General features: G+C 36.6%; 2 protein-coding genes across 2 annotated transcripts; both read right to left on the bottom strand.

Annotated features, from left to right (window-relative positions):
* Positions 1-10,315: 10,315 nt before the first annotated feature.
* Positions 10,316-13,601, bottom strand: dmrt2a (doublesex and mab-3 related transcription factor 2a). Its single transcript, XM_046841885.1, has 4 exons — positions 13,415-13,601; positions 12,793-13,184; positions 12,275-12,377; positions 10,316-11,711 (listed from the first exon to the last, which is right to left on the bottom strand). The coding sequence occupies exons 2-4, from the start codon at positions 13,114-13,116 to the stop codon at positions 10,624-10,626; spliced, it is 1,515 nt and encodes a 504-aa protein (XP_046697841.1). The 5' UTR covers positions 13,117-13,184; positions 13,415-13,601; the 3' UTR covers positions 10,316-10,623.
* A 4,050-nt stretch (positions 13,602-17,651) lies between these two features.
* On the bottom strand, positions 17,652-22,744 carry dmrt3a (doublesex and mab-3 related transcription factor 3a). Its single transcript, XM_046841932.1, is given in 4 exon segments — positions 17,652-19,422; positions 19,424-19,577; positions 21,242-21,773; positions 22,605-22,744. Coding segments are annotated over 3 exon segments (1,302 nt in total). The 5' UTR covers positions 21,594-21,773; positions 22,605-22,744; the 3' UTR covers positions 17,652-18,626.
* Between the last annotated feature and the right edge of the window lie 2,670 nt (positions 22,745-25,414).

Raw genomic sequence — 25,414 nt, 5'->3', positions numbered from 1 at the left:
AAAAGTTACTGTAAATCTTAAATATTTTAATAGGTCTGATGTCACTCTTTTGAAAGGTAAGTCTTAAAACCTCAGGAGTGTGTTGTAAAAATGTAAAGGCAATTTGTTCACATTTAACAGGAAGAAAGTGGTGTGTGTTTGTGGGGTTTTTTTTTTAAGGAAAACTGACTCACTGTCATTTCGCTGGTCCACTCAGTCCTTTAACACAGCATGATATTCTGTAAAAACCTATTGTATGTCTCCCTTTAAATTTGTTCATAGTATTGTTCTTTCTGAAAATTTTTTTTTTCTTTTTAATTTAAATGTTTTAATACAAATTACTTTCACCTTAATATTAACAGCATTTCGAAAGATTGACTGCTTCAAATTTAATGTTTTTTTTAAAGACGAACTGAATTGAGACATAAGATTGCATAAGATTAAAATAAACATAAGATTACCTATGAATCATTCTGAAATTTCTGCTTTCTTTTTTACACTTTTTATTAATTAGTTCATTTAATTTTAGATCCCAGTGAATCTTACTGAATTAAGAATTAATATTTTCTAATTTTCCAATTATATTTCCAGTTATATTGTTGTTTTTTCCCATAACATCAAATCTATGATTACAGGCCATATGACTCATCTTAATGCAGAATATGAGCAACTCTAAAACTGACCCAATTTGATGTTTTAAAACAATCCATTGCAGTTCATTGCATTGCAGAGTTTTATTATAGTTTTATAGTAAAGCTTCACAGGACTCTCAGGTGGTTCACAAAAAGTTTCCTTATTTCTTTTTCTCTGGTGTTAAGTGGAACTAAATGAAGTGCATCACAGTGATTATTACATTTTTTGAGACTTTATTACAGGCTATTTCCTGGTGTGGGACATAATCAAGGTCCCTTATAGCGGTCAAGTTTGCAGCAGAGGACATAAATCTGTCTCTGTGTTACTCTACCAAGCAGCTTTAATGCACACGCAAAGCGACGTATCCGATCTGCACATGGCGGTGCCTCAAAGCAACCTCAGGAACACAAGAATCTCTTGCATATCTACTCTCCTATGCAAAAAAAAAAGAACAAAATGGTAAAATATTCATCTTAAATTGATCTTAACAACATAAAAGAATATAAACATGAAGTAAACAAATGCACTCCTGTGCCACTATATGTGCCACACACACACACACACACACACACACACACACACACACACACACACACACACACACACACACACACACACACACACACACACACACACACACACACACACACACACACACACATATTATTATTAATATTAATAAAGCAGGGAGACGTCTACAATATTTGTGTCATTATTGATTATTGATTGTCTTGTCTTGTCTGTTTTGTCTTGTATAGGTTTTATTTATGTCTGTACTTTTGAGAGTCACTAACAGCTGGAACCAAATTCCTTGTGTGTGTCAACACACGTGGCCAATGAACCTGATTCTGATTCTGATAAATTTGTTGTTAAAAACATTAAAATTGCCATTTTGTCATTCAAGGCTGGGCCCTTTTTGTCTTGCCCTGGAATGCACTGGTGCATTTTCAAGCTGATGCAGTAAGACAGCAAGGACTTGAATGTTTATATGATTTTTATTTGATTTTGATCTTCATTACTTACTCTGTTGGTTATCTTTCATCTTATGTTGTACATCCACCTCTCATTTTTCACAAAGACAACATCATTTCTCTCTCTATCTCTGTGCAAAAAAGAAAACGGGTGTGTATTTTTCCGCTACTCGTAATTCTTCGACAAAATCTCTTTGATAAAAATTGGTAGCCAACCTTGCAGAGCTGTTTCGCAGGTGAGAATATTTTAAGGCTGGCTGATTTTCTATAATGAGCGCGGAAACATAAATCACTTCGAGGCAGCTCCTTAAAGCAGCAGAGAACAGAGACTCAAAGAAAAGGACGTTCATCCATCATATTTTATATCATATTCTAAACTGAGCCTCATATCAGTTTCTACTTATTCCCTAGTAAGAGAAAGGCTACACATAAAAGAAGTGCGCAGATATTTATAGGATACATCTGTGATCCAAATCTCCTGTTTTTCAAACCATAAATTTAATCATAAAATTGACAGCAAATATTGAAGCCATTGGTACATAGTTTATACTATACAAAATCCTAAAAATAATCTGTACTCATGTATTTTTAATAAATCAGTTGTAACTATGCATAGACAAAATGAATAACTGTATAATTATTCAGTAAGTAATAATGAACAATGATTTTTAGGTCATGAACAAAACTTAACTACAATGTCTTAATATACACTGTCTCCTCTAGGAACTACTAATTTTTTATTACCTTTTAATTACATTAAAACACATTCAAAATGTCATTTTACCTAACAATCAAAGAAGTACAAGCTGTTGCATAGTACTACAACTACCAAAATCTTTTATTAATTGGGGTAATTAACCTTTATTATATAATGTTGAGGAGAAATGTGAGTCATTCTCAGTTTTAGTAAATTCAGCATTTCTCATATTAGCTGTTATTGCTTTACCCACCTTCTATCAACGTCAATATACATGAAATTCCACCTGCCAGAGCATTTAAATGCCCTTAGGGAAGTGTCTGGATTTACATGTAAACACAACTAAAAAAAATCTGTCTGGGAATTAGTTATAACATTTTACTATAATGCACATGTCTTTTTCCTAAATGTTCTGCTTTCTTGTGTCTATCTATATTTATGCTATATATTATGCTATATTCATGCTATTTTTTCTTATGTTTTATTATTTGCCTCATGTTATTTAGTTATCTTTGTTGTTACTGTTATCTAATCTAATCTAATGTTATGTATTATATAATGGCATTTTTCCTTATGATCTGATGTTAAGTTGAATATGGGAACCTCAGTACTAAATCAAATTACTTTGAGCTGGGTGTAGTTTAATGTCTGTCATATAGATTCATTCCTACAGTAAAAGAAAAAAAATGTCATGGGTTAGGAAATTCTTGTGCCTAACATACTGAATCACTTTGTCATGCCCATGAGATGAACACTATAGTTTCAGTTACCTTGAAATAAGTGTGAATTGAGTATCTCTTCAATGGTGTGATCCAACATCTGGGTGGATGAGGAGAAACCTGACACCTTCCCAGCTCTTCCTCATTGAAGATATGGCATGGATTCCATCAATACCAAACTTTTTTTTCCATGTAGTCTTTCCATGTAGAACATGTCTAATTTTTAACTACAGTATAAGCCAGAGATAGAACATGTCATCTCACACTGGAGACATGACATCTGGCCTTACTGTTTAAAAGAATACACAATATCACCCCAAAGCTCACCCCAAAGTGTAAAAAAAAATATACAAAAGTATTCATATTAAGCGTGTAACCAATTGCTATTTGTTCTGTGCTTTTCTTATGTATTTATCTACCCATTAGCTTTTAGTATTTTCTTTGTATTTATGTCCACCATTTTTGCTGAACAGCCACTAGGGGTGGTAAGTAAGCTTGCAAGCTAACCAATTGTAAAGAAACCACAAATGAGTTCCTGAAGGAGGAGGAAAATCAGTCACTTTTACTATCTTCTTCATAGCATCATGTGACATTTGGCCTTTTTAACTGCAACGCTACAATATAATTTTCTTTTATCTAAAAAATAGTAAGGTATAAAACTGAGATCAAATGCTACTCATACAAAATTCTTTACATGGATACCTATTGTTGAATTTTATATTATCAAATTTATTCTTGTGATTATTCAAACAGAAAAAATCCCCTTAGAGATGTTTTGGAGCATCATTCTGCCCTGCAGGTGGACATCTGGACGTCTGGTCCCAACCCCTGCGGAAACCTGAGCAGATAAGAAGTATAAACCAGTTTTGTGACACCACATTGTACAGGAAACAATCAGTGTTTATATGACAACATGGAGAATAGCACACCTCATGTTGGCTAAACACAGCATAAGTGTCACAGTAGCAACGGCTCAAAATGTGGCCTCTGTCAAGGTTAAATTACTCAAGGCCATTATCAAATCCAATAAGAAAAAATTATTGCTGAACAAATTGACCTCAGTGGAGGTTCAACATTCTGTGGGTGCAGTGAATAGGTATAGTGGAGTATGGATAGCAGTAGTTGGCCTCCCACAGCCAAATGGCCAAGAGGTGTTATTTCACTCACAGTCCAGATGTTTACCAAACAACACCTCTGCTCTTTTCATAGCATTTTTACGATTTTTACAAGAATTGGCATATAGGTGTTATTTCAATCACTGTCTACATGTTTTCAAAACAATTCTTGTTTCGTAGCATTTTTCTTTTTGTATGATTTTCTGTGAATGTCTTGTATTAATTACAGTGGACATGTTTACAAAGCTATGTCTTATGATGAAGCGTATTTAAGCTCCTTTTTTTTAGTAAAGTTTATTTTAGGAACACTATCCATTTTGTCATTTTCTCACCTGTTCTCATGAAACTGGATGCTAAATTTCAATGCTTGGCATAAACAGTCTTATCTCTCATGCTGGTAGATCGGACAGCATGATGGTGCAGCGGGTAGTGTTGCTGCCTAACAGCTCCATGGTTGTTGGTTCGATCCTGAGCTCGGGTTACTGTATGTGTGGACTTTCACAGGTTGTTCTCGTAGGTTTCTTACACAGGATGGTAGATTAGCTACTATAATTGTCTCTAGGTGTAAATGAATGCTTTGAAAGCTGTATGAGTTACAGTTTTCCTGTAATCAGGATGCCCAGAATCCAGCACAAAAACAAGAAGAAACCAGTTACTAAAAGAGAAATTAATGCTAGTAAAGCCCTTCCACTAAGAGAAAGGTCTCCAAAGTGAAATGACAATGTTGAGAGCATTGTATTGCTGTCAATAAATGAGCTGAGACTTTTTTTTAAACACAGCTCACAAGATATTCACTTAACTGATGTCATTAAGAGTTTTTGTCCAAATGAGGCCAGCTATTAAATGTATGCTGCAACATCAGTCAACAACAACCATCCAAGCCAAACCCAAACAGCTCCTCCTGTTTGCACTCCATCTTTCCCACCTTCTCTATGTGCCCATAAGGGATATCCCTGTGCTTGCTCTATGAGCCACTCTCAACCTGACACACAATCCCTTTCACTTCACCTGATCTGTCATCAAGTCTTTGTTTAGCCTGCTCCTGTGAAGGACACAAGTCCCCTCTCACAGCAGGGCAGACCTCATGAGAGCAGAGGGTTGGAAGAAAAATCAGAGGGCCACATCCAGGGCAGAAGTCAAATAGTCTTATGGGCTTGGTTCTGCAGTGTAATGTTGTAAAACAATGGGATTGAAAGCCTTTGTGACCTCAAGTTGAGCACCCCTTTGGGACAATAGTGGTGTCTTTTGACACTGGTTTTCACTAATAGCTGAGAAGCCTTGTGGAGATGAGGGTGACCTCATTAGATTATCAAATGGCGCAAATTTGAAAACAAAATAGGATTCAGTATAGTTTAGTATTTTTTGTTTTGTTTTTTTAAAAGTGCTTTTTAAGGGTCTAAATCCATTATTGTTATTTTATAGTAGTTTTATAGGTGTGTGTAAAAGGGTATCTGTTTAATTTATGTCTTTTACAAAATTGCAGAGAGTGCTTGTCATGAGCCACTCCTCTACCTTTCCCACCCTTAATTTCCCTGTGCCGTCATAGCGCTTGTCTAGCGAAGAGCAGAGTCTAAATGGGCCGAAACAAAGACCTTAGAAAATGACCTCTGCAGTAAAATCTAATGTCTTTCTTCCCTGAATTTCCATAGACTTTCCATTCTTCTTTCAGAATAGCAAATAAAGGCCGTGCATCGCTGAACACAGAAGATAGTTTGGTGATCTTGTAGATGCTGGGCACTGATCCTAAAACTTGAACTTTAATAACTCATTTGAAATGAGCCATACACAAAACATGATGGACATGCATGCACACATCTGGAGCCATAAAAAAGATCAAGTCTAGATTAAGATGAAATGTTGTTGCCAAGCAGAGCTTTGTAGATTTATGTTCCTAAAGGATTTACAAACATTTGCATGAACTTGGGCCAATTTGCTTATCTACTTGCCTGTCTTGGAATAGTTGCAAAAAAAAAAGCGAAGCTGAAAGAAGCCAAAAGCCAGAGTCAGGGCAAAGACAGACAGCGTTGTTTTTATCAATGTAAATGATGCCTTTGAATAAATAACAAAAAGAGCTTGGCTTCAGTGTAAGCATCTGAAAATGGTGTTCAGTTTCAAGTTTCACTCAAAGCTTTCCCCTGCCAACAGCCTCTTGTTGCCTTACCTGATTACTTTATAAACCTGTCAGCAGGGTGGCAAGATGTGGCACTTTGAACATGTTGTGTTGTTTGTTCTTGTGTCACAGTTGCAGTATATTCAGCTGTTGTGGTTTGTTTGGGGAACAGTTGCTGTTTCAAAGAATCACAGAAAGAGTGGTTATTGCTAAAAGAAAAGTGTGAGAGAAAACATCCCAGAGTTGTTAATGATATAACCGGCCAGACAACAACTTCTACTGTGGAGACTCTGAGGATAGTGGTAGTGTGTTTGGCTAAGTGCACATGAGTGTGTTTACGTTGGTGTGTGATGAGAGAGAGTGAGAGAGAGAGAGAGAGAGAGAGAGAGAGAGAGAGACTGAGTGACCGAGGCCAAGCCCTGATTTGACTGAGCCCGCATTGGTTTCGTCGGCTGTCAGCTCAGCAAACATGGTAATTAAGTGCTGCTACCTTGTCAAAAGCTCTCATGCTACACATTTCTTATTATATTACAAGTTGCCTTGCAGGAATTTTGGGCCATGTTCTGCCTAAGTATCAAGGTTGCTGATATTGAAAAGGAAAACAGTAAAGAAACTGAGGGTAATTAATAGGGATCCTACCCCGCCAGTCACGCGTTGGTGAGAATCTATGCAAAATACATGGCATACCATCTATTCCACACATCAAAATAGCTCCTCTGCTTGTATGACTTCTGTGTGTCAGAAGGTTTGCATACACTTCAGCTTAATAGGTGCTTAATGTGCAGCGTATTGTAGCATGGCCTGAGCTAGTGTGCTGAGTTACTGAAGCGACAATGTCAACAGATTGAAAGATGGGGAATAATTCTGCACCTGCATGGTAAAAGGAAAGAGGGTAGGAATTGGGACACCACAAACTGCGATCTGCCATTAGTCCGAAAAATGGAGTTCAGAATAATATATAAAAATATTCCAGGCCTAAAATAAATTATATTATTGAATAACTCTTTATTATTATATTTCTCCGAGCAAGCACACTTTGTTCTGAAATTATTTTTCTTGCCTAAAATATTGATGCATTTAATTGGGAATATTTAACAATGCCTGATTGCCAATAGAGTGGGGGAAATAATTATTTGATCCTCTGTTGGTTTTGTGAGTTTCCCCCTTACAAACAAACAGTCTAGAATTTTTATGGTAGGTTTTTTTAACAGAGAGAGAAAAAGAGAGAGAGAGAGAGAGAGAGAGAGAGAGAGAGAGAGAGAGAGAGAGAGAGAATATAAAAAACCCTATAACAAAACATTAAAGAAAGGTTATAAATTAATTTGTATTTGATCGAGTAAAATAAGTATTCAATCCCGTACCAAATTGTTAAAAAAAGTTTTTCTAATATCAACTAACTATGTGTATAAAAGACACCAGTCACAGAATAAACCTCTTCCATTCAAACCTCTACACCACCATGGAAAAGACCAAATAGCTAGCAAAGGGACAGGGACAAGTTTGTAGACCTTCACAAGGCTGGAATTGGCTACAAGACCATCAGATAGTTGCCTTGGCCATATGTTTTTGGTCATTGTCATGCTGGAAGACCCATCCATGACCCATCTTCAGTGTTCTGGCTGAGGCTAGAAGGTTCTCATCCAAGATTCTACAGTGCAAAGCCCTGTTCATGTGGTGAAGTCTATCTGTACCCTTAGCAGTAAAACAGCCCCAAAGCAGAATGTTTCCTACTTCATGTTTGACAGTGGGGATGGTGTTCTTGGGGTTATATTCAGCATTTCTCTGCCTCCAAACACAGCGAGTTGAATTGATGCCAAAGAATGAAATTTTGGTCTAATTTGACCACATCATATTCTCCCAAGCCTTCTCTGAATCATTGAGGTTTTTATTGGCAAATTTTAGATGGGTCTGTTCATCAACAAGCTCCTCCAGTGTAATTCTGGACTGATCCCTCACCTTTCTCAGAATCATCCTCACTCAATGTGGTGAAATTTTGCGTGGAGCTCCAGAGCGAGAGCAATTGACTTATCTTGTATTTCTTCCATTTTTTAAATATCGCACCAACAGTGGTCTCTTTCTTACCAAGCTTCTTACTGATGGTCTTGTAGCCCATTCCAGCCTTGTGCAGGTAAAAATCTTGTCGCTGACATCCTTTGACAGCTCTTTGGTCTTGCCCATGGTGGTGGAGAGGTTTGAATGAAAGAGGTTGATTCTGTGACGGGTGTTCAAGTACATATTTCACTCGATCAAATACTAAATAATTTAGATATAATATATAATATATAATATATATATATATATATATATATATATATATATATATATATATATATATATATATATTATTATTATTATTATTATTATTATTATTATTATTAATTTTTATTTTTTATATATATTCTTTCTCTCTCTGTTAAAATAAACCTACCATAAAAATCCCAGACTTTTGTGGGGTACATTTACAACATTTATTCTCATCTGTAAGATGATGTCTCATTTTTGTAGATTCACCCTGGAAATGACATTGTTCTGTTCTTGCCTTCCATACCTCATAGTGAAAGTGAGAACTAGCTGCATCAGCAATGCAACATCAATTATCAGATAGCAACCAGCAGCAGAAGCCTTAATGTTTCATAAGTGAGTGAGCACAAGCAACAAAACTAAAGTATAAGATGGATACAAACTCCTCCATGTGACAGCTTAAAGTGATTACCACAGAAACTATCCTTATTCCATTATAACTGTTAAAACCAATGCTCCCAATAAGGACATCTCATTTAGGTCTGTGTGTTTAAAAGCCAGAATTAGATTGATGGGAAATGCTGGTAACAGGAGCTGGACGTCCGTGTTTGCGATGTTAGGGAGTGCACTTTGCTAACGTGCTAAATTTGACACTTTGAGAATGAAGCTCATCTGTCTTGATGGCATCAGCAGATCTCTATCAGCAGCGGTTAAGATCTCCAAACACTTCGCTTCTACTAGCTCAGGTATCCTTGCTAGCCTGGAACTATTAAACCACAAATAGAGTGATATCACTTTTAAATCTTGCACTCTTTGGTGGCTTCACAATTTTTAAACCTGTTTTTCACACATTTGGGATTCAGGCTATTTATAGGAATTGTTGACAGTAAATATAAGGAAAAATGTGTGGAAGCGAAAAATAAAAATATTACACAGAATTGTCTTTGTTGAGTAACTCTCAAGTTGTATGGGTCCTCAAAACAAATATTTCCCTGCGAGAATTTCTGGTGTGTGTGTGTGTGTGTGTGTGTGTGTGTGTGTGTGTGTGTTTTCTTTGTTTAGACCATTTAATTTTTCAGCTCATGACAGAAATGCTGCTTATATCTATGCATACTAAAAGTTACATTCAGAAAAATAACATCTACAATTAACATAGAACAATTAACCACAATCCTAGAACGAGTGAGGACGAGTTTTCTCTTGAATCAGCCGTCTTCAATTTGTAGCACTGTTTGGACATGTGTCTCCCAGCTCACCAAAAGCTCAAAGGTTTTTAAAAGAGAAAAACTTCTGAATTGTAAACCATTCGCAATTTATGGATGTCTCGAATTTCCGTAAAAAGACGGGATTATAGCATCTGTGATACATATTCACATAATTCATGTCTAGAGCAGGTGTTCTGTGTCAGCAGACTAACTATTGTAAATAATTGCAGTCCTGCGTATACACACACAGATACACAGATGTCAGTGTGGATAATGGTGAAGTTTGCATTACTTCTTTAAAAGATCGCACGAAAAGATGTGTAAATTTAGCTTTGATTAAATATGAAACATTTCAATTGGTATTTCAATAAAATCACAAGATAACACAAAGCCAATAACAAAAGTATATTGTATTTAAAAAAATTCAGAAATAGTATTTTTATATATTTGTGAATATATTTGTTGTATTTATATACTTGGTTTTTAATCAAATTGAATATTAATGGTTTAAAAAAATTATAAATATGCATTTTTCAAAATTAACGAATAAATCTTTATTATTGTTCCATAGTTGTATATTATAGATATTTCTGTATTTTTAATAATTAAGATAATGTTGAATAAAATTATAAGAACATACGGATTTTGAGTTTGAATAAAATTTTATTGTCACGTTGGAAAGTAAAAATTACTAATGCTTTTTTAAATACTCTACACACTGCATTTATAACATGCTTGTGTCACATACTATAATATTTACACTGATATTTACACAAGTATTAGATGGGTTGAGGGGACTAGTTTTCAGAAATAAATGAGTGCTATATTCACCCAAGTCTTTACTCTCACATACAAACACAACCAGCAAAATTATGAATAAAAAATAAATACACATGATACAAACATTGTAGTCCAGAAGTACATTTGTGATTGCTTTTAGTTAATAGGTGATCTTACTGTGATGATCGGTTTATGGGCAGTGAGGGTCTTTTTAAAATGGCTTCCACAGAAAATGACAAAGGCTCATTCGAAGAAACTTTTGTGCCTGTTGGCTTAACCATCATGTCTTTTACTGCTCTCTCCGAGCTTTTAAAGCCAGCTGAGTCTTTTGCTGTTCCGTCCCTGTATCTTTTAGCAGCCCCTTCCAGAAGATCTTTACAGTAGGGGCTCCGCAGATCAGCACCCTTCTCGTTCAGAGTTTGCTGGATCAGAGAGTGAAAGGAATTCAGCTTCATAGACAGTGTGTGCTTGGTGTTATCTTTGCTAATATTATTTAACAAATGTTCATGAGCTCCTGGTGGGAGTGGTCCACTGGCAAATGCTGATCCAAAAAGTTTCTTGGGGGGTGAAAATGCTGAGCGCTCCCTAATGTTTGATCCTGTCTGGGCATCTCCAGTTGGTAGTTCACTTGGTTCTGGGGCCACACGGGAACCCTCGAGCCTAGAAACCACTGAAGCTGCAGATTCCTGCTCAGGAGAGTTACTCTCATTTGATGGCATCATTTTGGGGTCCCAGACAGCACCAGGTTTGAGGTTCTGCACTGCAGTGGCGTTGAGGAGGCACTGCTGGTAGAGGAGAGCATCACCTAGGTTGTTGCCGCCCCTTGGCCACATGACAAAGCGGGAAGATAGTGGGTACTGGCGGTAGGTAGTAGCCACGCTTACATTAGAGGAAATCAGCTCGACGTTTGCTGCCCCACCAGCTGCTCTGTAACCCAGTGGCAGGTCCAGACAGCTGGGTAGGAAGCTACACAGCTCCTTGGGTGCTGCTTCAGCAGCTACAGTGGGAGCAGATGATGAAGAAAAAGCCGTCTTGTAAGAGTTGTACTCGGCAGCATGCACTACGCTGCCCGGTAGAAACAAAGAGCTCGATGAGGACTGGTTGGACTCAAGAAGTTCCCTCTCTTTGTATTCCCGCTCGAGCATGATGCTCTCGAGCTCCTTGTCAGCAAAAGCACGTCTTTTTCTCATGCGGTCACTAAGAGGTGGTGGCAGAGCTGGATTCATACCCAGGAAAGGGTCAGACTGGACAGGACGGTAGCCTAAGAGCAAGATAGTTTGAAATTATTTATTCTGTATATTATGTATAACAAATGTATAACAAATTAAAATGTAGAGGGTAACAAATAACAAACAAATTAATACAATGCAATAAATTATTGTTAATAATATTAATTATTTATGTAATAAAAATAAATATCAGTGTTCTTTCTCTGTTTAATAAATCTGTCGTATATATTTTGATACAACTGAAATATACTAGTAAAGCAGTAACTTCTGCTAATAAAATACTAAAGTATTTAAATTTTAATAATTTTTTTAAATACCACTAAACAGTCACTGTGGAGTAAATATTACATGCATCATAAACAAAATATGCTTACTGCATTAAAATGTCCATTTAGCAACCAAGTGAATTAAAGAGAAAAGATCAGAAATCCAAGAAAAGCTGAGGAAGAGACAAAAGGATTCAATTAGCTTGTCAAGAGACAGAAAAGGGGGATCAAAGTAATGGAAGAAAGGATAGATTATAGAAAGGGATATTGCAAAGCACGAAATACCATTAGGGCTGCCATTAAAAAATTCTTTAAACCATTTGCCTTACCTTCTAAGATACTTTTAGCCAGCATGGTGGAAGGGCGCATGTGTCTTTGGTAGATAGTTCGTCTCTCAGCTGGTATTGGCTTCCCTGTTATTCCTTTCTTATCCTGAAATTATGAAATAGCACAGTGAGCACAGAAATATCATTCACATTTTTTTTAACTATTTAAAAATACAAAATTTGCTAAAATTATATTGATCTATTATTTTGTGTGATTGATTTTTTTTATTCTATTTTAGACACTAATATTTACATTTGGATGTAAAGGTTCACGTATTCAGTAAAACATACTATCAAAAATAATATTTAACATCTTGCAAGGTTTTAGTTTATTACAATGTTGCTACAGGTTATAAGCTTTATATTAAGACCTGCGCATGCAATGTGAGGTTGAATAAACAGCTAGTGTTGATTTTACGTTTTGCTGGACATAGATGACCGCAGCTAAATCAGTGGAATATGGGGATTTAGTTGTGCATGGTAGTTTACTGCACGTAAACCACATGAAAAGCAGCTTTTACCTCTGTGGCTTGCTGCCTCCTGAGGGCCACCTGAGCGGCCATGACCCGCTGGCGCTCCACCACTAACAGGCAGTTGGCGCACTGGCAGTCTCTCCACCTGCAGAAGCGCTTGTGGCCTTTGAGGCACGACACCACGCCGTGGTTCCTGCAGCGGGCACATTTCGGTGTGCGGCTTAGCTTTTTCTGATCCCCTGCTGCCGGGTGGGTTGCATGGCTCGCCTTGTCCTCTTCGTCCTCCCTGCAGCCAGACTCGTCTTCTCCGGCCGCTTCCGTCTCCAGACTCTCCACGTCGATCTCAAATTCAGGACTGGAGAGCTCCGCCATGGTCAAAGAGTCCAGTGCGGACGCGCCCTCGAGCTCTCAAATTGTTTGTTGGTTGTGGTCTTTATTTGCTATAATTAAAACATAAATTAGAAAAAAAACAACAACATAATAAATTACCTTTACTTCATTCATAAATAAATTGCGCATTGCTGCAAGTTTCACTGGGCACTGAACTTTATAATAATAATAATAAAACGATTATAATAAAATTAAACTCGCGTTTTTTAATTCATTCACAACTGTATTATTTTTTATTATATCTATTTATTGAGACTAAAAAATCCATCAAACTACTCACCAGGTCAAAAGCGCGCACCAGTGGTGATCCTGAAGAAATACACCTGTCCACCAAAACTCGGTATTTTTTTATATCCTCTTGTTTTGCTCTGTTTCGTTGCGTATTGAAGTGTCTATGGTGGCTTTACTCGATATCGACGCTCCACAGAAAAATCACAGGAGTGAGTCAGGGCGCGATATTTACTGCCTCTGCTGTCAAACAGTGTGTCAGAAACCACGCCTCCTCTTCTTCAAAAAGACGCCGCTCGCGTTTTCTGATTGGCTCTCTGTCAAAGTCGCGGTCCTATTGGCTGCCTCCGGTATCCTGCTTCAGTCTCGTATTATTGGTATGAAGTTACAAATACAACAGTTCCAGGAAACTATTATCAGTTTGTAGTAACACAAAGAGACACCGCTATATAAAAAAGAATTTTAATTGGATTAGATGTTCAGCTCGTATATATTTGGAGTGTGTCTATGTTTATTTGTGTACAACCCCATTTTTTAATTACCCCTAAAATGTTATTTCGACGTGAACAGAGAAGGCACTTTCATCAAGGTCGGCGATTGGTTTAACGTCTCTTTTGTCACGCAAATCAATCTCATATTCGGTCCCAATTTGCAAGCTGTATATTAAAAAGGTGTCATTTCGTTAGAATGGGTTCGTTATAGTCAATGTAACCACTATTGAAATTATTCAAATCACTATTCGAGAATGCAAACATTTGGTGATTGATTTTCATCGACATTCAAAGCCTCCTCACAGTCCAGCTCGTGTTTTCTTTTATGTTGTTTAATAGTTAAATTATTCCGCAAGTTATTATTTGCCTAGAAGGAACCCACAGGGACGTTTGTTTTATTTTGGTGCCAAAGGTGAAGCCGAGAATCAAATTGACTTTCTGAGATATTAACTTGTGTGAAGTTAAAACATTTTTTTACAAAGGAAATTTGCATGAAGGCAATCCGAAATAACATCTGTGCAATACACTACAGCGGTCAATAATCTCCACACTCCCATTACGTAATGTATTTTCTTTTGTATTCGGTGTTATTTAGTGCCCTTATTCATCACATCGCTTTTGACAATTCCCACCATTTCAGTGATGGATTTATAAAAGACTGTGAGAGACTGACTGGTCGGTGAAACAAATGAGACGAGTAATCGAGTAATCGCGTCAGCAAACTACACACTTCTCCTCGGGCTTTGGTCCCATGTGTGTAGGGTCTCATAACCAGGTAAAATAACATCACCCTCAAAACTGACATCCAGATGATCATCAGGAAAATCTCAGCGGTTATTTAAACACACTGTTCCTGCATACATACACAAGTAAATAAATATAACAAACATACAGATCGAATAATAGATTGACAGACAGAAACAGGTAAATACTGTAGACAGACAGACAGACAGACAGACAGACAGATAGACAGACAGATAGATAGATAGATAGATAGATAGATAGATAGATAGATAGATAGATAGATAGATAGATAGATAGATAGATAGATAGATAGATAGATAGATAGATGATAGATATTTTAGAAACTGATTACGCCCTATTTCAGAAAATCTAATAGCTACCAGTAATCTCATGGTGAATAAAATCATCTCAGTACGCAGTTAAAAAAGCAGGAAATCTTAGAGACTTTATTGCCTAATATAATATATAATGCTCTTTTGATGTACATATCATGTAAATAATGTGCTCATAAAATTATCAAGAGATCAGTTAAGTTTATTTACGCCCTCAATTCAAATAAAGCGCATTCCTTTACAAGTCGTGTTTACTATTAAGTGTAACATAATATTACTTTAATGAATGAATTATTATATATTATTATATATAATAGTATATTATATATTTTTTATTATATATGTGTATATGTGTGTGTGTGTGTGTGTGTGTGTGTGTGTGTGTGTGTGTGTGTGTGTGTGTGTGTGTATTTTATTATTTATTAATTAAATTATTCACGTTTCAGCAGTATACTGAAGCATGTCCAATAGCACTACAGTATATCTTGTTAGTCACTACAGCACATAGGGTTGTTACACACATTTGGTGCTGTAGTGTGTTTCAGGTGTGCAGGTGCAGCTCTGTCCCTCCTCCATCTGCAAGCACAGCAAGTCAAAACCGAGAAGCCAATTCACTGCAACATAAATTTACCTTCACATAAAGAAGAATGCTTTGATCGCATTGAGCTTGTCCTGCTTTTAACACGCACTTCAGTGCCAAAATGAAAGGCACTTAATCATACAAAATATTACACAGATATGACTTGTGCATACTAAATTAAAAATTTAATAGTATATTTTATTTAAATTTATTTTCTATCTATCTATCTATCTATCTATCTATCTATCTATCTATCTATCTATCTATCTATCTATCTGTCTGTCTATCTGTCTGTCTGTCTGTCTGTCGGTCTGTCTGACTGTCGGTCTGTCTGTCTGTCTATCTATCTATCTAATCTATTTGTACATATACATGTGTGTTTACGTATGTGTTTACGTGTGTGTGTGTGTGTGTGTGTGTGTGTGTGTGTGTGTGTGTGTGTAAGCCTTGGCTGGAGTCATTTAGAGTGTCGCACACTGCGCGCAACCTGATCAGAGTGTAATGGCAAAGAGTTGTTTGCGCGCGCGCGCGTGTGTGCGTGTGTGTGTTCACTGATGGCCTGTTAGTTCCATAAGCACCTTAAGCAACTCCTGATGGATTGGGAGCACGTGCTTTGTGTTGAATTCTCTGCCACCCATAATTCATGTGTCTGGATGAGATGTATGCGAGCTCACCGAAATGTGTTGACTTAGAGGCGCATATTCAAATGGCTGCACGAAAAGCTTTCTGTCGGTTAAGTCAACACATGTAGTGCAACACCTGCACACTCACACACTCGCATTTAGCCACACAGAATTAAATCCAACATTGTTTATGTAAGTCCAACTGGAAACAAATGATGCGTTGGCCAGCAAGATTCCGACTATCAATTTTCCAATAACACAACAGCCACAATAACATTAAAAAGTAAAAAGGACTGGACTATAGCTTTCACCCAGGTGTACAAGTGTATAATAATAATAATATTATTATTATTATTAATAATAATAATAATAATAATAATTTATATTTATATTTACGATAATGTTGTTGTTTTAGTTATTGTTATTATTAGTATTTTTTGTTCTCGTTATTGCTGTTATTATTTGTATTAATACGACTAGTTATAATATACTTTGCAGTAATCAAACCGTTTTACAGTTTTATATTTGTTTTAACATTTTCATAAGGGATAGTGTTCTTTATTAAATTGAAATCATTTATATTATAATTCCATTGCAATTTATAAGTATTATAAAAGTATTAATGGTCCTTTTCATGTGGGTAATATGCTAACAATTAAATTACATAACTGTAATGCATTGATTACCGCATTAAGTACACGAAAAGTGATTTTTTTTTTTTTTTTTCCATATTAAAACCCGATACCAGTCTGTTAATAGTGCGCCGAAACATGGTTTATAATTTCCTGTTAAATACATTGCATCATTTCCATATTTATACACTCGATTAATGGTTCATTAAACAAACAAACTCACAAAAAGTGTGGAAATGAAGAGGAAATGAACAGTGTATACTGTATATAAAATGTATTGTGCAATTTTACTGATGACCACAAGATGGCGGTGACGCTTCATTGTGCAGCTTCACTGTGCAGACTTTATATAGTTGTTGGTGTGGCAGCTGGTTTTATTTAGCCCGGCTTTTGGGAAATGTTTATCACATTTTAGTGGAATACAAATCTGTTATCTGTCATCATGTCCCTGACCTCAATTATATATATTCGTTTTTCTAATTTGTACATTGTTACACAAAAATCTATAGTTTCACTGAAATAAATGTAATAGCAGCTAAGCATTAAATCTATATTATTACACATTTCTTATTCAAAAGTTTTTTTATTAACTTATTACACAGAACATATTGACAGCTAACCCAATTAAATGCAACACTTTACTTTCCAAATAATTATTACTTTAATTTTTAGTTAACTATTTAAAGTAAAATGTTAAACGTTTAATGTGCAATTTTCCTAATCTTACCACTAGATGGTGATGTTTGATCAGAATTATCTACAAGAATCTAATTTATTTTTTATTTTTCCCTATTCGCTGAGATTTTGTGGATTTATATACATGAATATATTTTTATTATTTAAAATGAATCAAGTCCCCTAGAAAATCAAAGCAGTACGACAATTTATTGTTTGTTGAACATCCATAGGCTCAGATCCCTCTACACCGAATACAGCGCACACAATAATCATTTCACCATTCTCATAAAGATTGTAACACATTTTTTCTTCTCGTCTGGAACAAAACGAAGAACCCCAATATGGTTAATTCATGAGTTATTTTTTTTTCTCTTTCGCTCCATTGTGCTCTGTAAAAAGCATGCATTGCATTCCTATTATCCAGATATTAAGCGAAAAGGCCTTTAATAATGTTACATTGTGAGTAAAGGTCAAGGTCTGGCAATACAGTCTGAATAATACTCACACAAACGTAAAATATGCTCACACGCCGATTTTATTATTTTAGATATATTACTTTGTACAGTCCAGAGTTCACATAATTGCCAATTCAAACTGTTCTGCAGAGGAATGTCATATTAATGCTTAAAGACATGTCTTAGTTTACAAGTTTAATGAATTGAAAATGAGTTCCTTATGGATTCAATATATAAAAGAAATAAGAAACCTTGTATAGACTGCATAATATTTTACAATGAACAAGTATTTCCAGGAACATAAATCTGCTGAAATGATTTCATTTATGATTTTTTGTTTTTTGTTTTTTTTGTAAGTTCAATATTAAATAACATCCATTTTCCAGTTAATGTGAATTTCCTATTAACATACACATCCTGTCTATATTTAATTCAAGTGAATAAATGACAATAAGAACTCAGACTGGGTATATGGCGTATCCATTTACATGCTTATATTGTTTTCCTATTTCTACATTGCATTACTATTCACAATACATTTCATGCAAGGAGGAATTTATGATTTTTATTCACAACTAATGCTCAGTCACTTAATCATTCAGGATTTTTGGTAGATATTTTTCATAGGGAGAGCAACACAATATCTCATTATACTGTATGTTTCATAAAGCTCCATTTTTTCTTCGTTTATACATAACACATTTTTGGTATATCTGCCACTTTTGTAGGTTAAGTAGATGTACTGAGGATTCTCGAGTCTGAGGAGTCAGATCTCTCATCGTACTCCTCATCGGTGGCGGCATATACAGTGTGTTTGGCTGCATCCTCCTGAATGGTCATGCGCTGCTCCTCTTGTGTTGACCTGGAGGGCAGGAGAGGTGATCCACGGAACGACGGCCCAGAGAAGGGCGAGACATACTGTGAGCGGAATTGGTATTGCTGTTGCAAGCTCATGGTATTCCACAAAGTCATGTCATTTGACATAAAAGGGCCAGCTTGACCGCGGCTCAGTGAGTTACGCAGCATCAGTGGATAACGGTGTGCCTGCGGAAAGCTAGGCTGCAGCGGGACACCCAAGGGAGTCGGCATCACCCCACCAGGTGACTCCGGAGTAAAGCGAAGTGAATCTGGCACACGAAAGGCTGAACCAACTGACCACTTAGAGGAAGAAACTGGGTAAGAGCTTAGAGGCTCAAAAAGGTGGCTATTGGAGGGCAAGATTAAAGCCTCAGAGTTTTCGGATGTGGGCTTGTCCATTTTTGAAGTAGAGCGACTAGAGAGAAGTATCTCAATGGCACCCACAAGGTCACCTCCACAACCCCTCAGGATCAGCTCCAGCACAGCTGGCTTGTGTGAAGGAAAGATCTTCTTCAGTACCTCCAAAGGAGGACGGTTGGCTCGCAGGTTGAAGGGCAGGGACACAGAGCCTGTGAGGCCTTCAATTAACAGGTTCTGCTCGGTGGGAGATTTGGGGCTGTCAGGCTTTGGATCAGGGTCAGTGCAAGGTTTGGGTGAGATGTAACGGCTCCTCAGAATTAGAAGGTGGATCTGGGGTGTCAGGAGTAAAGCAGGAGTTGGGTTTTGGCTCTTCAGGTGAGCTGGCAGCATCTTGCTCTCGGTCGCTGGTGCTGCCGCTGTTCTCTCCTCCGGATTGCTCACCCGAGAGGTCCTCGTTTAAGTCTAGAAAAACAGAAAGAGACGGATGGTGTAACTATATGTGTGATGAGATAAAACATCCTTGCAAAAGAAGATAAAGCAACACAAAACAGAAGCCTACCTGTAAAATTTTTAGATAATCTATTTGTAACTATTTTTAATGACATTTACAGTTTAAAGTGTTGAAAAACAGAAGTAATTTCATGATGAACTAAGAAAATGTATTTGTGCTCTATGTGTGAACCTGGTCCATATTTATAGAACACACTTGGGGTTTTTTTCAGCTGAGACGTGATAAAAAAAAGTAATAGAACACATTTCTATAACAGCACATCATTGGGAATAGAAACAGAGAAGTCATTTTGGCCCACACTGAGCACTAGACTCAGAGGTGAAGACTGCTGGACCTGCACCCAGTGAGAGCAACATACAGTGACTGCTTTAAACTGTCAGCATTCGCCTGATTTATTCTCCCTCACTTTATTTTCTCCTCTAGCTGTTCACACAAAAGTGCTGACTGGCTGCCACGTGGAGATTTGTCGTCGATTTTCCTTCTTCTCTTTTAGCAAAGCTGCCTGTTATTTGGTAACATTTCACCCGAGTTTTGACCTCTGCTGAAAATTATTGCTATTGCTTTCGATTCGGCCTGTCCCACCTTGATTACTGTAATCTTTAGAGCGAGCAAAGATCATCTGCTCTGAGAGACGCCTGATGGAAAGTCGATGTCTATTTTCCTCAGCCACTTTTCTTCCTCTGTCCTTTCAGCCTGTGGGCTTATATTTTGTTTATTTTTTTTTGCCAGACAGTGCAACACGATTTAATCTACACTGCAACCCAATGAACACTAATGAACATTTAACTGCATCACACCAGTTCACTTTTACTTCTGAGCTCTATTACTGAAAGGAAATGCACTGAAACTGTTTATAACAGAAATGAGAACAGAATTTATTTGTCAAATACTAATATGATTAACAGGGTTAAAAAACACTCAAAATGCTAAACAAAACCACCAAATATAACAATCTATTTTAATAATAACGTTATCATACATTAAACATTATAAAGGCTTTTATATGTAGCTAATAATAATAATACTAATAACAATAATATTAACAATATTTTTAAAATAATAAATAACAATTAATATAATACTAATATATTAAATATAAATAATAATGTTTTTGTCTGTAATTTTAACACTAGTCTTGCATCCTTTTTTTATGCTTTTACAATGCAGTGCGACTTTCTGTACTATGTAGGAGTGGATTTATCATAATTGCACTGATTTGAAGAGTAAAACAGTAGTGCACGGATTGAATTGTTTATAAATGTATAAAACACACTGTTTACGAAAATAAACTTGGAACATTGTTATATTTCACCTAAAATTATATTGTGATGCGGAAATAAAGATGTGATTGCAAAATAAAGATTTTCCAATATTATTAGAATTATTATTATTATTATTATCAATCATCATTATTATTATCATTATTATTATTATTATTATGATAAATAAAGCCTTAGCAGCTATTTGCATGCTTGCTAGTTGTATATGTAATATAAAAAGAACATGGAGCATGAAGCTGTGCGCAAAATGTAATGTAATATATTGGTTCATCAGATCTAAAGAACGTGGGTTAATCATGCAGACAGAGGAGTGTACCTGCAGTGTGTGTTTTTACCTGTTGGTGACTGGCTGGTTATGATGGACTCGGTGTTCCAGCGTAACTCCCCGGAGCTCATGGCTCTGTGTGCTGGTGGCGGCGGCGGCTCTGCGATTAAACTCTCCAAACTTTCGTTGGCCTGCTGCCTCCGGAGCGCGACCTGCGCCGCCATGACGCGCTGGCGCTCAATGATCAGGATGCACTTGTCACACGTGCAGTCCTTGAAGCGGCAGTAGCGTTTGTGGCCCTTGAGCCAGGACAGCACGCCGTGGTTGCGGCAGCGCGCGCACTTGGGCGTCCGCTGGAGCGGCGCGCGCGCCTGCGCCACCGGGCCGCCCACGTACAGGTACGGCGAGCCGTAGCCGTTCATGTCCCGCGACTCGAGATGGACGCTCAGCTCAGCAAGAGCATCAGAGAAAAGCGGCGAGAAGCGGGAGTGGATTGTAAGCTTGTCAGGAGATGCCAGGCTCAGGAACCCCTCCTTTCTCCCCGCTCGCTACACTCGTGATAAAGAGGCGTTGACTCGAAGCAGAAGATCCACCTTATCGGCCTGCAATAAAGGAGCGCGTCAGGGCGATCAGACACGCGCTGACAAACAGGAGCGACTTCGCGCGCGCGCTCGCACCACACGTCATATAGCGTTCAAATCCGCAGAGGGAGGTCTCATCAAGCACCTTTCATAAACTGACAAAAGGTCTAGGCTTATGCATGTCTTATAACTTATAAATGAATTTGTTTTTAAAAAAAAGCTAATTGAAGTAAATATCACCAGTCAGACCATCCATTGCAGGTTTTTTGTGTAAAATATGAAAAACAAACAAACAAACAAAAAACCAGTGGACCGATTGAGCGTGCAAACTGTAATCCAGTTCTTATTCTGTGTGAAGATTTAGGGTTTTTGGCAGCAGCAGCAGCCTGATCCTAAGCAATTAGCAAAACATGCTCAAGGTGTTAACAATCCAGTCATTTCAGAAATCATCTGAGAAATGTCCAGAAAAGCATGCAGTGCTGAGAGCTTTGCATGAAGCCGCTCACTAGGGCTACTTTGTTTAACCACATGCTGCGCATCCGAATTAAACAGAGAAGAAATAATACACTGGTTTGCATTTGAATGCGTGCTTAACTTATTCCCAGGAGGAATTTTACAATGAGCGCTATTCGGGTTAATTGCTCGTCTGCGTTTGGGAAATGGGGTTTTCAGTGAAGAACAAATATTAAGAATAACATGGACTTTTATGGGAAATATATAAGTCGGACTTGAGAGAAGTGACAAAGTAACACTGCTATTTTGGAAAACGTTTTACTGAGTCCCTCATATTGGACGTGAAATGTATGTTGTTTTGTTTTTAAATCTCAAAACACGAAAAAAAGACTAGCGCACCTTAAACCCAGTGTATAAGATGTGGAGATGAGTCCTACACAGTCCAGAGTCCATTGAAACCAAACACCGTGCAGCCCGAGTCCCGTTTCTGTCCCTAAAAGGGTTTAGTCAAGCACAAAATGGGATCGCAGCAGAATAACTTTGAGAACAGGGGGCCGCTCTCAAACTTCCCCACATGAAATCCGTTTCCAGGGCTATTAAGCTTTTAATTGGAAAACAGCGGAGGAAAATTCAAGGTGACGATAATACGCCGTGTGAATGTGCAGGGGAGGTTCCTGCTGAGCACAACGAGCAGCGATGTGTGAGCAAATTATTTACGTTTTATGTATAGACCTAGTGCGCATAAAACGCATTGTGTTTGTTGTCTACAAAATGATGCACACCAGAAAAGTGACGGCAAAACTACAGGAGAAATTCAGCAGATACATTCTCCTGATGATGCACGAAAACAAAACAAAACAAAAAAAAAACACGAGCATAACAGAATAATATTAAAGTGCGCGTGACTGTAAATCCCTATAATAAATAATACATTTCGGTAACACATTCAAACTTTCACACTGAATTTCGTACTGCTAATTAACATTTTTGTGCATTTCTGTATAAATCTGTATATATATTTTATTTTTGTTTGTTTTGTTTTTACTTTAAATATTTTAATATGCACAGTCTAAAGAAGAGCATGTCAGATTTTCATGTCTTGCTTGCTTATGTTTAATGTCTCTTAGTATAAAGTCTATAATCTAGACTGTAATTTAGTATATTGGATTTCGTTGTCATTATTAAAACTAAACAATGATACCTTTATGGTTATATTATGACAAACAATGATACTTTTAATACAATTCTACAATACATAGTTTCTAAGCACGCCTTTCCCCAAAACCACGTGATACAAATACTATATTAAGTAGGTAATAATTGATATGACTTAAAACATTAATTATTAAACGTTAAATAACCTGAAATAACAACCGATATTATATAGCTCAAGGTGTACACGATTTGCTATTATAGGCTACGAGTAAAGGAGAAGTGCATTTACCAAACCCTGATGTGGAATTAATCATGACAGAAATGTTTAGTGCAAATATTCAGTGCATCCAAAAAACATTAATTCCCCCTAAAACGAATAGAAAAATATTTTCGAGGGCAAAAATACAGCAGATGTTAAATTCGTATACAAAACAAGCATATAAAGTATTCAATATAAACAGGCGATTGAATTACGAATAAACGAATCCTGTTACTTCTGTAAACAAGGATCATTTTTGCCACAACCATTTTCAGGGCTATAATGAGTTTAGTAGCAAATAAATCTGTAGAAATTGTAAAGAATATTTAAGCATTGAAAAGTGTGTATGTGCCTGAAACGGCAATAATACATTTCGGTATTAATTCATTAGAAATAGAAAATGCTTATGGATAAAAAAAAACATTTTAAAAAGCCTATAAATGTAAAATAAATATAACTTAAATGTAGACTATCATCGTTCATTAATAATAAATCGAAAAGGAAAATACAGCAGAGCTTCTACAAACGCTCCAAACCACCAGTGGACTTCAGTCTGCTCTGATCACTAATCACACAAATGCTGACAAGCTACAAAATATTCTATAAAATAAGTGTCTGTGTGTTTCCAAGACTCATCCATTTACATTTAATAACTAAAAATCCCCCTTGATAAAACACAGGCCATGCAAACTTGGAAGGAATTAAAAACGGTAGCATATTATTATTATTATTATTATTATTATTGTTGTTGTTGTATTATGTTGTTTCTGATGCTGTTATTATTATTATTATTATTTTATTATTATTATTATTATAAGTTTTTGTTTCTTTGATGAAATTACATTGCTTGGAAATGAAAATGACTGGAAATAATTTTCTTTGGAAACGAATTTAGTAGAGAAAAATACGATGGGAAAACGATTTCTAGGTTCAAGTGAATAATATGATTTATTTCTTTTTCAAAGCTGTGTAACATATTTTAAGAGAAAGGAGGCAGTGGCATATATAATGAAATTACCTGCCCAGTCATCCAACTTTAACCCAATCTAGCTGTTCTAGATGGAGCTGAAAAAAAAAAAAAAGAAAGATAACAACGAGAGAGTGAGAGAAAGAGAGAATGAGAAACAGCTCCATGACCTCTGTAGGCTTAATGTATCTCATTAACATACAGAAGAAAATGTTAAACTGTTAAAATATTTTTATGAAGAAAATATGAGTAGCATTGCAGCAAATCTAATAAAAACAAACAAAAACACATTGAAGCAATAGAAAATCCCACACACACACACACACACACACACACACACACACACACACACACAAACATATTTTATTTTATTGAAAATGATGTGCAGACAGAAGAATCATACCCAGTGACCTTGTTGTCTCTATTTTAGTGAGTGAATCAGTTTATCCAGCTGACAGGCTGCCAAAAGGCAGCTTGTGAATGATGGCAGGACATCTGTCCAGTGAAACGTCTTGCTAATTTCCGATCCACTAAGAGCGTCCAAATCACTATAGTTCTGACAGCAGCATCTCCTCCCAGTCACACCCTCTCTATCTGAGTATAAACAGTGACAATGGGATACTCACGACTCTCACATTCCCATTGGATTCAACAAAATGAACTGTTTTAATAGACTAGTACAAAGAAAAGGCAGTGGACCTCGTGTACTGAACATTAAATGAAGGAACACATTTGTGATATTCATGTAGGATTCAGGATACAACTGTATACCTCATTACCATTCAATTACAAGTTAGTTATCCATCAGTTAAGAAATTTTAATCATAC

This window comes from Silurus meridionalis, chromosome 27 (assembly GCF_014805685.1).
Source record: "Silurus meridionalis isolate SWU-2019-XX chromosome 27, ASM1480568v1, whole genome shotgun sequence".
Classification (NCBI taxonomy): Eukaryota; Metazoa; Chordata; class Actinopteri; order Siluriformes; family Siluridae; genus Silurus; species Silurus meridionalis.
This window is presented reverse-complemented; position numbering and strand designations above follow the sequence as displayed.

Coding starts and splice junctions, on each gene's coding strand:
- dmrt2a (XM_046841885.1), bottom strand. CDS start 13,116: ATGGCGGAGCTCTCCAGTCCTGAATTTGAGATCGACGTGGAGAGTCTG. Junction 12,378..12,792: donor GGAGGCAGCAAGCCACAGAG/GTAAAAGCTGCT, acceptor TCATAATTTCAG/GATAAGAAAGGAATAACAGG. Junction 11,712..12,274: donor GGCTAAAAGTATCTTAGAAG/GTAAGGCAAATG, acceptor TCTTGCTCTTAG/GCTACCGTCCTGTCCAGTCT.